This window comes from Natator depressus, chromosome 1 (assembly GCF_965152275.1).
Source record: "Natator depressus isolate rNatDep1 chromosome 1, rNatDep2.hap1, whole genome shotgun sequence".
In the NCBI taxonomy this organism is placed as follows: Eukaryota; Metazoa; Chordata; order Testudines; family Cheloniidae; genus Natator; species Natator depressus.
The window spans coordinates 260,841,490-260,855,806 of record NC_134234.1 but is presented as its reverse complement, the minus strand read 5'-3'; the positions used below and the strand labels follow the sequence as shown (position 1 = coordinate 260,855,806).

The following is a 14,317-nucleotide window of genomic DNA, read 5'->3' as shown; positions in this document are numbered from 1 at the left end:
ATTCACTGATAGCACCAAAATGAGACGCCGCTGAGCTCTCCGCTTCCTTTCTCACCTACTTTATGGGCAACTGGATAGTGATGCTCGGGCGACCCTTGCGCTCACACCCCGCTGCCCCGCCCGGGCAGTAACACCCTCCCCGGAGCTACTGCCCCCGGCTGTGGCAAAAAGCCACCAGCAGGAGCTAGCGCGGCGGGTGCAGGGCGGACCAGGCCGGCGAGGTCACACCCCGATGCAGACGCCTAAGGTCAGCTCCGCCTGGGGGGACAGAGTTGCCCCTCACAAAATCAGCGCCCGCCCCAGCGGGGCTTGACCCTCCGCGGGATCCCCACGTAACCCCCCCGCTCCCCAATGACTGCGCCCTACACACACTCACCCCCACACGTAACGCCCTCCCCCCGCGCACGCGCACACACCCAGCACACGCGCAGGGCGGCGCGGCCACACTGGCTCCTAGAGCGCCCCCCCCGCCGTCATATTATCATCACACGCACCGCTCGAGAGCCAGGCAGGAACGCGGCTCACGTGCCCCATGCGCAGCGCGCCCCGCCCCATTGCGCTCTCTGATTGGCTGGAGGCCCGCTGCGCGGGGACAACTAGTCGCACAATGCTCCGCGTCCGATTGGCCGTGCCTCGAGACGGATTTTCTCCCACCGCCCAGGAGACCGTATGTGACGTCATTGGAAAGCGCCGCCCCTCGGGAAACGACATGTCCCGGCGCTCCCCGCGGTGGGGGGGGGTCAAAGGTGAAGCCCAAGATGGCGGCGGATGCGGAGCACGGGGCGCCGGAGGAGGCGGTGGAAGAGCTGCGGAGCTTCAAGGACCTGGTGAGAGAACCAGAGACCGAGCTCCCCGCACCCTTCTCCCCTGGGCTCGGCGTCTCCTGCCCGGGTCCGCCCTGCTCTGGACCCTGGGACTTAGGAACCTGGTTCAGTTCCCTGCTCGGCTCCCTGGGGCGCGTCCCTCTGTCTCCCTTCCCCATCTGTGGGGCGGGAAGGACCGCGCAGCCCGGCCCCGGCTCGCCGCGCGCGGGGAGGAGACGCACGCTGAAGACTCTGCGGTGCTCAGGTGGGAGGGCGGCCTCGGGGCCAAGCACCAAAGCGAGCCCTCCTGTTCCGCCTGCCTGGTGCCACCCTGTGCCCTTCCCCGCCTGCTGAGTCTTGCTGCTTATTGCTTAATCTTGGAGCGTTTAAAGGAGACCTGGTGCCAGCACTTGCTGTGGGACCTGAACACACAGCCCTCCTGTTGTGCTGGCACTATTTGCCTCTCTGCGTCAGGGGTATCCTGGAAGGGAGTGGGGGGTATTAACTGGCAAAGTGTCCAGCTTTCATTTGGGGCTTCAGTTACCCTTGATAGGAGAGCTAAAGAGATGCTATTAACATAAAATATGGCTATTAAAGTAGATGAAGATGCTATACCTATCCTAGCCCTCTGCTCCCAGGTAACTTTTCTCTTTTAAACTCACTTTAGGCTGTTCTTAAATGTTTTTCTCTGCCCTGTTTCTACATGGGGAAAAAAAAACAGCCAAGTAACAGGGAAGACATGGGGAAATGCAACTGGTTGTATACAAAGTGCTGTGAAATGCATGAATTGGAAAAAAATGTGTGTTTTTTCAGGCAGATTTGTGACTTCTTTTTTTAAAGTTGAGGGATTTCCTTAAAAGCGATCCCCACAGTTTGTGGCTGCAGCATTGAGTGTCCAGGGGTTGAGTGGGTTGGAGTCTGGCTGGGAGGGACTTAGCTTCATTTGATTGGCTGGCTTGGTGGTAGTTGGCCATTTGTTGATGTTTGTCCCCTTTTTTCTTTCACTCTCAGGGAGTAACAGATGTACTGTGTGAAACTTGTGACCAGTTGGGATGGAAGACACCAACTAAAATTCAAGTTGAGGCTATTCCTGTGGCTCTCCAAGGTGAGCAGAGTCTGCTTGTCTGTTTCCACGAACAGGTGTGGAAAGAAGGGTGTAGACTTAATATGGGTGAATCTTGTAGGGTTCTCTAATTCTTGAAATGATTGAAGACAATGCTTCACTCTCCACAGGAGTATGAATGTTTACACTGTATCCTGTCCAGATTCTAGTTCAGATCTGACAGTCTGTCTCCCTAAACTCCCCTGCGATATTAGATGGATACAGCATTCCTCACTCCCTGTATTGTCGTTTACCTTTGAAGTGCACTATTAAAATATGGCATTGGGTAAACATGCTGTTTAATGGAGCTGGATGAAAAATTCATAGCACATAATTCAGCAAATTTTGTTTTTCCTTTTTGCAAAATATTAGTGCATATCATGATTTTCTCAAAACTGTTTTCCAGTTAATGCCAGTAAATAAATCTTGCTCTGTAGCAACTTCATTAACAGTTTGTAGTGAATATTTGACATTTCAACTGTTCTGATTAGTCACATAGATGCTAGGGATGTAAATATCATTTAAAAAGTTAACCGGTTAAACGATTAAAATTATATCGTTTAACTGATTAACCAAGGTCCCTCCTGCTGGCCTGGCGCAGGTTAGGGGTTAACGGTTATGGTTGGTTAACCTTTTATGTCCCTAATAGATGCATGGTACATTTCTGCTCTCTGCTTAAAAGAAGGTGTATCTTAGAATCAGACTTTCCAGAGTGAATAATTGCTCATCCAAAATGGCTTTCTGTGAACATCCTGTAATTGCTGATTTCAATTATGTTTTTAGCTAACATTCCTGTCACTAAACTCATTCACTAGAATATTCATAAAGTGAATTCTATTGGGGATAGGAAGACAATTCAATAACATGTTTTAAAATGTGAGTTATTTTTTTCAGTGTTTGTCTTGTCCTATTACTTACATATTGACAGGTGCATTTGAATAAAAGCCACATTTAGGTATTAGTACTCCTAAAATTAGTTACACTTTAGGAACTTTCCTTGTTGAAGGCAAGGATTGGGGTTATTTTAACATGTGGCTCGGAACAGCTGGTATCTTGGCAAAAGCAAGGTTGGTACTGCTACAGCAAGGCTCCCAAGCCATGGAACGTGTCTAAAATTGGACCAGATTTTCCTTACCTTTGTCACTTCATGACTGATGAATTTTTTAGACATATTTAAACATATGAGGGGAATGGTGTATAAAATGGTTGGATTTAGTGAAATGTAAAGTGAGGGTTTGTGACCTGACGTTCTAAGACAAGCTGTATGCTGCTTGGAACCTAGTGGGGAAAATGAAAGGGACTGTGACATTCAAGTTAACAGTTGCATAGAAATAAAACCATGTTTAAACGCTGCAGAGATCTGTGGAAGCTCCCTGTTCGGGTGCTGTGTGCTTGCACCCCTTCTTTTCTCAATCCTGTGAATACTTGCTGGTACAGGTCTCTCAAATCTCATTATAGGGTTCTCTTTTCTTACGATGCTGGGAGGGCCTCTCTCTTTCTAGGCTCTAGTATCACAGTCTTTTGCCTCCACCTTTCCCCTTGTAGGCCGGGATATCATTGGGCTGGCAGAGACAGGCTCTGGAAAAACAGGAGCCTTTGCTTTGCCCATCCTGCAGACGCTGCTGGAAACACCCCAACGCTTCTTTGCTCTTGTCCTCACACCAACCCGAGAGCTCGCCTTCCAGATCTCAGAGCAGTTTGAAGCTCTTGGATCCTCCATTGGTGTCCAGAGTGGTGAGTGGCCTTCTAACGGGCCTCAGAATTGTACAGTATTTGGATGTTACTGTGTGAAAATTTGAGGGAGTAGAAGAAAGCTGTTGAACTGTAAGGAAGGGAGTAGAGAGTATGGAATGAGGGGAGATAGAGGAATAGAGCGTGGGAGTGGGGTTGGGAAAGGAACATTGGTGAGGGGGTAGTATTTGTGGTGGTGGTATATCACCTTTCCGTGTGAAAGAGCATGGAGCAATCTGTCCTCTCTGAGGTGTACATCAAGGCAGTGGACATTTCCCAAGAGGGAAGTGGGGAGGATCACCCGTAACCACATGTTAGATTGTCGGCCATAAATATGAGTCATCACCCTAATGAACTGGATAGGGGAGTTCACACCCATCAGGCTTTCTTTGCAGACTCCCTGCATCAGTTCCATATTCAAACTGATGTTTTAAGGTTTAGTTTGCGACCATAAGGGCTAGGAACTCTGAATGAGTGCACAGATTTGCAGCTAAACTTAGTAGCACGAGGGGGGATTTTGCAGCTAGCTTTGTGACCGTGGAAAACATCGGTCCATGACAGTAAATGATCTGGGGACTTGAAATCTGGATTAGGATATCTAAGGGAAGACAGTTACTGGTCAGGGATGCCAAAATGAAATTAAAGGGAATTCTTATTAAGATAAGTGGCTTTTAATTCCTATACATAAGTTGTGGGTGGATTTGAGAAGGAACCGGACTAGGTAGATTGTTGGTTATAGTGGTGGCTTGTACTGGTTCTGTTCAGAGGGACTCACTCTGCCTTTCTTTTTCCCCACAGCGGTTATTGTGGGTGGAATTGACATGATGTCACAGGCTCTGACTTTAGCCAAGAAGCCCCATGTTATAATTGGTAAGAAATCCACATGTAGAGTGATGCTTGTAATAAGATCACAGGCATCCTAAGGAATGCAGAATGGCGGTGTTGGTTGTCAGAAGTGCCTGTATGTGTCTGGAGGGAGCAATGAGTGTAACCTCAGTGTGTTCCTCTTGGCTTTGAAGAAGGAACAGTGGATGCAATGCAAGCTCAACTCAAAATTGTCCAGCCAAGTTGCCTTGCGACTGGTCTCCCGTTCTCCCCTAGGAACTCAACCACCATGACCTAGAGCTCTTCTCAGGATGCCTCTGATCTGGCCCACTTTTTCCCTTGGAAGGCCTGGTCTGGTGGTCCTCATTTTAAGACAGCTCTGGCATACAGGAACTCTTCCCTCCAGGGAAAATCAGTCTGCTTTGGCTTCTCACCAAGCCACCTTCAGTTCCCAGCACAGCTCCGCCTTGCTGTGGCTGCCTTTACAATCTTAAGCAAAAGACGCCAACTCTGTAGCAGAGTCCCGCCCTCCTCACTTGCGGTGCCTCTTCCCTCCTTATGTGGACTGCATACTGGGGCATTTTTCCCATTGCTGTCACCTTTATCTTTCTTTTTGATTGTCTGTTGGTAGCAACACCTGGCCGTCTGATTGACCATCTGGAGAACACGAAAGGTTTCAACTTGCGAGCTCTTAAGTACCTGGTTATGGATGAAGCTGACCGGATCCTCAACATGGATTTTGAGACAGAGGTGAGGCCTATGATTACCTGCCCTAAAGGAAAAGTCCTATAGAATTTAACAGATGAAATCAATACAATCTTAAGGAAACTATTCTAAATGTCTATAAGACTTAACAGAACAGCGGTTCTCAAACTGTGGATCAGGCCCCAAAGTGGGTCGCCACCCTATTTTAATGGGGTCGCCATGGCTGGCATTAGACTTGCTGGGGCCTGGGGCTGAAGCTGGTGCCCAAGCCCCACTATTCGGGGCAGCAGGGCTCAGGTTACAGGCCCCCAACCTGGACTGAAGCCCTTGGGCTTCAGCTTTGCCTTCCCACCCCCCTGGGGTGGCAGGGCTTGGGCAGGTTCAGGCTTTGGTCTCTCCTCCTGGGGTTGTGTAGTAATTTTTGTTGTCAGAAGGGGGTCGCAGTGCAATGAAGTTTGAGAACCGCTGTAATAGAAAATAAGATCTTGCTGTAGCTTTATTAAACTATCCCACAGAACTTAATAGTAAATTATATTGAACTTTTAACATCCCATAGAATTCGCTCTTAAATTCTACACAATGGTTTAAACACTTTAGAAATGATCTAATCTCTGTTAAATTCTGTTGGATTCTTCTCTAAATGTTTCTCTTGTTGTTCCTTATTAGGTGCACATGCTGATATATGCACTCCTGCAGATATACTGCCTATTGACTTTTGGAGTCCATGGTGACTGTCTAGGTGTCCCAGTCCACAATGAAGCTTCATTTTATATGGCTCTCCTAAAAGAAGGAAGGGGTTTATTGGGATGGCCACTCCTCCCATATCAGACAGATTAGCATATGGCCCTGTGTTCATATGTTCTCTGCATTCTCTGCTTGGAACACTCACTTGAAGGGGCACATGTCTTGACTTCTGCTGTGCCTCAATAGCAGGTTTTGCCTCCTCCCTCTTTCTTTTACAGGTGGATAAGATCCTAAAAGTGATTCCCCGAGACAGGAGGACATTCCTCTTTTCTGCCACCATGACCAAGAAGGTGAGCGCATAACTTTTCTCAGATCAGCCTGTGTGCGTTGAAAGTGGGGGAAGGGGTAATGGATTATCTGATAGATGTTTCTACTCCCCTTTCCTCCTCCCTAAGGCTACATCTACACTGGGAGTTAGGGATGTGATTCCCCTGCTCGTGTATGTATGCTCCCTCGTGCTAGCTGTCATTGAGCTAGCACCAGTATAAACAGTGGCATAGCAGTGAAGGAATGGCTTAGCCGTGCCGAGTACAAATCTGCCTGAAACTGGTGAGTACATACTTGGCACGGCCCAGCCGTGCCTCCACTACCAGTGCTACTGTGGCTACACTGCCGTTCATGCTCTCACAGTCTTGAGAGCTAGCACCTGTACACAAGTAGGGGAATCGTGCTCCTAGCTCGTAGTGTAGACGTAGCCTTAGAGCCATGTTGCTGGAGGATTAGCATCTTGCTAATACCAATTTATTTTGATTCTTCATTCAGGTGCAAAAGCTCCAGCGTGCTGCACTGAAGGACCCTGTTAAATGTGCTGTTTCCTCCAAATACCAGACAGTTGAAAAACTGCAACAGCATTATATTTTCATCCCCTCCAAATTCAAGGTAATGCCTCTTCTCTCCCCATCCTCAAAGCCATTCTTGCTCCTCCTTCATAGTTACTCTCCTGCTCTTTCCCACCTTCTCTGGCTCATGGTTGAAGTTGCCCTTTGCTCTCATGTCGTCTGTACCACTGCCGTGTTTGTTGATCCTTGCAGGACAGTTACCTGGTTTATATCCTGAATGAACTGGCTGGGAACTCCTTCATGATATTCTGCAGTACCTGCAACAACACTCAAAGGACAGCTCTCCTGCTCCGCAACTTGGGTTTCACTGCCATACCCCTCCATGGACAGATGAGTCAGGTAGCAGCCTATCCCACCCTTGCTGTGTAGGTGTATATGAGATGAGGATGTGTCACAGTGTCATGACCATCTCCGAGAGGAAAGAGACCATACATGTGTAGTGCTGGCTCCCTAGAACTTAATTAACGCTCATGCAGCCACCAAATTCCAGTGTACCAGTATCAGTTGTCCCAGGTGAAAGCTTAATCTCCTAATCTTTCTGTATACAGAAGGATAACAATCGTTTAACAAGAGTAGGTTCAGTCTCTTGCTGTTTGATTCCTTAACTTTCAAGTTATAAACTGGTTTCTTTATTTTTCTTTCTACTACCACAGAATAAGCGACTGGGGTCCCTGAACAAGTTCAAGGCCAAGGCCCGTTCCATTCTGCTGGCTACAGATGTTGCAAGCAGAGGTCTGGACATCCCACATGTGGATGTTGTGATAAATTTTGATATTCCCACACATTCCAAGGTGAGATACTCATCTTGATAACAGAGGGTTCCTATCACCTGAGGCTTAAGATTGATCACCGAAGCTCACTACAGAAGACTTTCTCCTCTGCTGACTGGAGCTCGTAGTTCACTCGTCTAGATGAAGCTGTACCATGTCTTTTCTGTGGTGATGTTTTTACTTGGTGTTGCTTTTTGGGTACATTGGTGTGTACTGCAGAGCAGGGGCATGATAAATTGGGATGCTTTCTCTGTGCATGGGGAGAGGGCCAGGGGGATAAATTCCAGTTTCTGTTGTATCATGCTAAAGGGAAAATATAAACTTTAATCTTGGGAAACGGTCCAATTTAAAATGATTCCAGTTTCTATATGTTGCGATTTTTTTTTTGTCAGTTAGTGTTAGGGTTTTTCTCTTCTGTATTCATAATGATTCTCTTTGCAAGGGAGAAACTGACTAGACTAGAGTGCTGTGAAAATGTACGAATTTATCAAACTGAAACAGACACTTTACTGAACCTGAAAAGTTGTTAAAATCTTAGGACGTCTCTCTATGGAAGGCATAGCATTATCAGATGTGACCTTTCAAATTGATGGCATCCCTTGTTAAGACTAACACGTAGCTCAAGACCTGCTATTAGGTAAACAATATTCAGTATTCTAGAAATTAAAACTGACTATTGTTTCCTGTAATGATTGTGGTGTACTAGACACTGCAAACAAATAAAATGGACATAGTCCCTGTTCTTGAAGATCTTAAATTATGAAAAGACTACAGGTAGATTGGGGTAATAGACCTATTAGGTCATCTAGTCCAGGATTTATCAAAAGTGGCCCATATCTTCATAGTTATGTGTGGACACCTCCCCTTGCAATTCACTGTCTCAGACCTCTTCCCCTCTTATTTCTTGCAATCATGTGACAAGCCAATGGCGCAGGTATAGAAAAGTGGCTGAAGTATTTTTATCTGCCTTAGTGCGGTTGAGGAAATGAGTTAGGACCGTATAACCAGCAAGTGCTCCTCAGATCAGTTTGGAGACTTCAGATCCAGTTAGTCTTGCCCACTCAAGGCTGTTTCCCACTGTATGTTCTCCAGAGCTTTTGTCTAGTATTAAATTACCTTAGCAATGGAACTTCCACTTCCCGTAGACCATTCCACAATCCAACAGATTGCACCCAAAAATGTCTTGATAGTTCACCTTATTTATATCATGATTTAATTTTGTCCTGCAGATTTGGCAGTGCAATTGACTGACTGTCAGAAAAAGAAAAAATGAAGAGGGGCACTGTTATAGGCCTATACCATAATCCAGAGATGGGTTAATACCAGAGAACAAACTAGAGAGCTGCTTTCACTGTCCCCCTCAATTTTCAGGGAGCTACACATGCTACTCCTTTGAGCATAAATTCTGATCATTGTTTCTCCCCTCCCTCATGGCTTCTGTTTTGTCCTAGGGAAATGCATAGTCCTCCATGCATAGCCATTTACCCTGCTGCTTGTGGGGCCGCAGTATACTTGGGCACAGAGCGCGCTACCAGGGGCTGTTTTCAGTTCAGTATTGGGCAGAGTACATCCTGTTGCTGACTGAGATATTTGCTTTCAGGATTACATTCACCGCGTGGGGAGGACAGCTCGAGCTGGGCGGTCTGGCAAATCCATCACCTTTGTCACTCAGTAAGTAACATCAGGGTGTGCTGCCTCTTCCATCCAGGCGCACCTGTCCTCCTCCTGCATGAGTAGAGAGCATCTTTTTTTGCCCTGAGGAGCAGACAGGGTTCAGTGTGGTGAGCTTTGATAGGAACCACGTACATCTGGCTGGCTCTGGGTGGAGGCTGTGGCTAAAGGGAACCAAAGTATTCCTGGGAAGACTGATCTGTACGGGCTTTCATTTTACCAGGTACGATGTGGAACTATTCCAGCGCATTGAGCACCTCATTGGCAAGAAGCTGCCTGTATTCCCGACACAGGAGGAGGAGGTCATGATGCTAACTGAGCGTGTGGCTGAAGCCCAGAGATTTGCTCGTATGGTATGTTTCACTTTATCCCTTATCTGTCTCCATTGCCCTGAATTTCTCTCTGAATGTGGAGAGTTCGAGCGATTGCTCACCTTGTGGGGGGTTTTTTTGTTTTTGTTTTTTCAGGAGTTGCGGGAGCAGGGAGAGAAAAAGAAGCGATCCCGGGATGAGGCCAATGATGACGATGACACAGAGGGAGCTACAGGTGTCAGGAACAAGGTGGCTGGTGGAAAAATGAAGAAAAGGAAAGCCCGTTAGCCAGATACTTAAACGTCTGTCCCCTTTGAGTTTACATGGGCTGGGGCGGTACCTACCACACAGTATTTCCATCAAATCAGAAGCCTCCAGAACTACACTTGTAAACGGCAGGCCGTTGGAAAGAGATTTTTCCATCATGTTTGAGTCGCCAACACTGTCTTTGGTCATAGGCTGAACCTGCACCCTAGTAGTATGCTGGAACCCATCGTCCTACCGAGGGTTGGTATCAGTTCTAATGCTGGGCTGTAAGAGGGAGTCATCTCCTGCAGCTGGACTGTCCCCTGGACCTGGAAGCAGCAGTCTCCTGGCAAAGCCCATTTTTATAGGGGTTAAATGTGAAATGTTGCCATATGGACACTTTTCCCCCCAATCATGCTGCAGCCTATTATCACTCATCATCCAAACCTCAGCGAGTGCCTCTTTATAAGACAGTTGAAAGGAAGAAGAAAACTGAAAAGCACCCTACATTTTCCAGGGTATGCATATGACGCTCCAGGATGGGGTTCTCGCCTTGAACAGACACTCATGCTGGGGCAAAAACTCCAAATATATTTTGCTTAACCACAAATCAGTTTGCTTTTCCGTGTATTATAACTTATTGTGCCACTTCTGCTAACTTTCAAAGTTACCTGTTTTAAGGGGTTTCCCGCCCATGTAGGTCATCTTCTCCGCCCACACCCTTACTGTGAAGTCAACTCAGCATATGCTATCACCATGCTTTCTGTGGCAGCCGTCTGGTGTTCCAGACATTGCAGTGACTTCATACAGTCTACTGCTACTGGAGGAGAAATGCCACGAAAATAGAGAGAGGCTGGCAGTGGCTGTGGGCAGAGACTTACGCATATGGCTTTCTGTGCTCCCACTAGTAGCCACTGACTCCTGTAGTACCTGAGAGCCAACGCTAGGGGGCAGTGTTACACAGTCAAGCAGCGAAGCCCTTTATGCTGGCGGAATGGTAATGGATCCTTATCTGATGTTCTATTTCTGGCTCTTCTTCTCTATCCCAATAGTGCTTCTTTTGTGTATTGCTTCTGAGCTTAGTAGACTATAAGAAGCAAGCGAACCTTTTTGTGAAAAGTAGAAGAAAGAATTCAACTTCCTTTTCAGTACACGAGCAGTCTGGTTCTAATTCCCACGCGTAGTAAACCAATGCTAATATGCCCTGTAAGGGTGCTCTTCAGTTACTTTCTAAAACATGCCACCTCCTCAGGCAACTGAATAATTCTGCTGTCTGGGTGGTTTATAAAGTGTCTGTCCGAGCTGGTCAGAAGCAAGAATTTCCTTTCCCCTAGAAATGCGGATGCTTGGCGGAGGGGGTTCTGAATGGGAAGGAGAAGCGAACATTTTGAAATCTAAAAATTCTGAAAAACTGATTTATTACCAGTTAATGTCAAAACATTAAATATGAAATATAATATATAAAAGCCAGGGATAGTTAAGGTAAAAGTGTTTATCAAAAGCAAGTGTTCTAACTTTCTTGTGAAAGTTCATCAAGCTCAAACATATTCCTGCAAAATTTCAGTTTACATTAAATAGCATTTTCCAACAATACTTCTGTCAAATCGTTGACAAGCTCTATTGCCTGTAATATAAACAGAGGCCTAAGGTGGTGGTCATCTGATGCATAATATTTATCATTAACCTTGACTGCCTTACCAGCTATTTATCCTGGTCAATTGCAATAGAAACTTACTCATACCAAACATCCAAGCAGCTTCAAATGGATGTGCACCGCCAAATTCTCGAGTCCACTCCCTCCCAAAAGAGTAGAATTCTATCACTTGGTTGAAGCCTGTGTAAGTGTGACAGCTTGTAACTCATCAGGGCTAGACATAAGAGCATTATGTCATTGTAAAGGAGTGTTTCACACTTTCAGTGGGACTTCAAGCATTTGTTGCTGTCTCAGGAACAGCTCAGGATACTGGACTTTAAGTCTGTGATCTTATGTACAAATTTACCTAAAACTATCTTAAGTACTCATTTAAAGACTTTTTGGTGATCAGATTTAATAATTTTATTAAGATGTTAAAATAATAAGAAAACTGGACAGAGTTTAAGCACAGAAGTTTCTGGTTATCAGGGAATAAGGTACAGATTATCAAGGGGTGCGAAGTTCGGTTTAGGAACGGGTGGCATAAGGAATACATAATCTGCAATATCCCCGATTGGGGGTAAAAGGTTAACAGGTCAAAGTACAGACATTGAGATATGGGGGTATGTTCATATAAAAGCTATGTTCTACTACAATGATAGAGTTAGCCTTCACAACACCTCTGTGAGGTAGGGAAGTGCTGTTATCCCCATTATCAAATTGGGGAATTGAAGCACAGACTAAGGGCTTGTTTACAGGAACAATTAGCCCACAGGAAGATGGATGTGATTCTACCCCCCATCAGCCTGCCACAGTCTTTTTGTGGGTACCCTGCTGGTATGTAACAGCTCCTTACAGCACTTCGATCTAGTAGTTCTTTTTGAGAAAGCACATTAACAAACATCTGCAAGGTGCAAAAGAACGGTCACCCAGCTTGCTGCCATCTAGTTGTTTGTGGTAACAGACCCTGAGTGGTGATTTGCACCAAGCTTCATAGGAATTGTGTGGTGGAACAGTGAAAACAACCCATGCTGGTACTCTAACCACTAGGTGCTCCTTCCCTTTTAAAAGCTTTAAACGAGTGGTTCTCAACCCATGGGCCGCATGCAGCCTAGTTAGCACACAGCTGTGCACTAAAAAAAAATCAAAATTTCCTCCTCCGGCCTGGCAGGGGCCAGGACCAACGGGGGGGAGACAGTGGCAGGCAGCCCTGCTGGAGTGCTTCTGTCAGCAGTGGGTCTGTGAATGCTGCAGGGTGTGGGAGAGTAGGGCTTTGGGGAGGTCTGTGGGGAGGCTCTGGGTATGAGGGGGTACGGGGCACTGGTCAGCATAGGTGGAACTATGGGAGTGGGGAGCTTCTGGTGCACCCCCCAGGTTTTACGTGGGACTCCGCTCCTGGCCCTGCATCAGGGGTCCTTGGTGCCCAGTGGGGCTTGGGTCCTGTGCCCAGTGTAACAGGGCTCTGCTCCTGGCCCTCCTCTGAGGGGTCTCTGGGCGAGGGGGGCACTGTGGTTCTCAACCTGCGGCCCATATAACACATTGCTACACAATGATAAACTCTTTCTCCCTAAGCCCTACACAGTTGAACTAATGGTAATTAACCCTGGCTTTGCAGATGGAGGAATAGATTTTAAAAAAACCCAGCTTTTTAAAAGCTACCCTACACCTGGCGTGTAAATTGTTTTTTGGGCTCATTAGTGAGCTGCCAACCTATTAGCTTTATCACTCGTGACTTAACAGCCAGCTCTGCCAAACTCGTGCTGATTAGCATGTTTGTTGCATAATCCTCTTATCGTCCGTTCTAAATATTAGTATGGTATGAGAAGGCAATGAGAGTCTTCGTCTCTTCTGGCCATTAAAAATAGTACTGCCTCTGCCCTGGCAAAAATGTTTTCATGGTTCTGTATTCCCAGGAGGTGTGAGACATTCCCAGTGCTCCGTGCTTCCTGCTACTTCCTTACAGAGACAATGTTTAAAACATGGCTTCCCGATGTTGGAGATTCCAGACTAGTCACAGGGGCTGGGGCAAAAGAAGAGTAATGGTGATGAGCAAGAGTTGTATGACCCTGAATCCACTGATTTCCCCTACTGAAAATGTCCTTAAAATCGACATTCTCTCCCTGCGGCTGCAGTGATCTCTAGCACGACTGCCTGTAGGATCAAATAGCAGCTCACCGGCGCAAACGCTGTGAGAGCATCTCAGTCAGCATGGAGCTTTCCAGTGAGTAAAGGGAGTAAACTGAAAATAACCACCCGGAATAAAGAGAAGGGGAGCGGGGAATGAAAAAGGAGAGGAAACCATAGGAACTTGGCACCTGTGTAGGGTGATGGGTGGGGAGGGAGAGCGTGTTTATCCACCCATGAGTAAGGGAGCTTTTAACAAAAAAGACTGGGAATTGCTATCCTAAGGTGTTCCACCCCTATAAGTGTGCGTTCCACCTTGGTTTATGATCTCACAAGCTAAGCAGGGTTGGCCCTGCCGGTCAATATGTGACTGCCAGTATGTCCATACAGCAATTAGACACCCACACCAGGCACATGTCAGCTGACTCAGGCTCCTAGGAATCGGGCTGCAGGTCCGTAAAATGGCAGTGTAGATGTTGAGGCTAGGGCTGGAGCCCAGGCTATGGGATCCTTTCCCCTCACAGGGTCCCAAAGCCCAGGCTAAAGCCCTAGCCTGAACATCTACACCACAATTTTACAGCCCCAAGAGCCTGATTCCGTGCGAGCCTGAGTCAGCTAACACAGGCCAGCCCTGGGTGTTTAATTGCTGTGTAGATCAGAGGTAGGCAAACTATGGCCCACGGGACCCTCCTGCCTGGCCCCTGAGTTCCTGGCCTGGGAGGCTCGCCCCCGGCTCCTCCCCTGCTGTTCCCCCTCCCCCGCAGCCTCAGCTCACTGCGCCGCTGGTGCCATGCTCTGGGCGGCAGAGCCGTG

The 14,317-nt window shown here is 47.1% G+C and overlaps 1 protein-coding gene across 1 annotated transcript; it reads left to right on the top strand.

Moving 5' to 3' along the window:
- Window positions 1–704: 704 nt before the first annotated feature.
- DDX47 (DEAD-box helicase 47) lies at window positions 705–11,238 on the top strand. The gene is made up of 12 exons (XM_074950452.1): window positions 705–827; window positions 1,815–1,908; window positions 3,451–3,639; window positions 4,435–4,506; window positions 5,093–5,211; window positions 6,129–6,200; window positions 6,673–6,789; window positions 6,942–7,088; window positions 7,403–7,540; window positions 9,120–9,190; window positions 9,414–9,543; window positions 9,658–11,238. Exons 1-12 carry the CDS (start codon window positions 759–761, stop codon window positions 9,787–9,789), a joined length of 1,350 nt encoding a protein of 449 aa, XP_074806553.1. The 5' UTR covers window positions 705–758; the 3' UTR covers window positions 9,790–11,238.
- Window positions 11,239–14,317: the final 3,079 nt, after the last annotated feature.

Excerpts from the sequence above, each read along its gene's own strand:
- DDX47 (XM_074950452.1), top strand. The coding sequence starts at position 759 with ATGGCGGCGGATGCGGAGCACGGGGCGCCGGAGGAGGCGGTGGAAGAG. Across the intron at positions 828-1,814 it reads TGCGGAGCTTCAAGGACCTG|GGAGTAACAGATGTACTGTG; the intron begins GTGAGAGAACCA and ends TTTCACTCTCAG. Across the intron at positions 5,212-6,128 it reads ACATGGATTTTGAGACAGAG|GTGGATAAGATCCTAAAAGT; the intron begins GTGAGGCCTATG and ends TTTCTTTTACAG.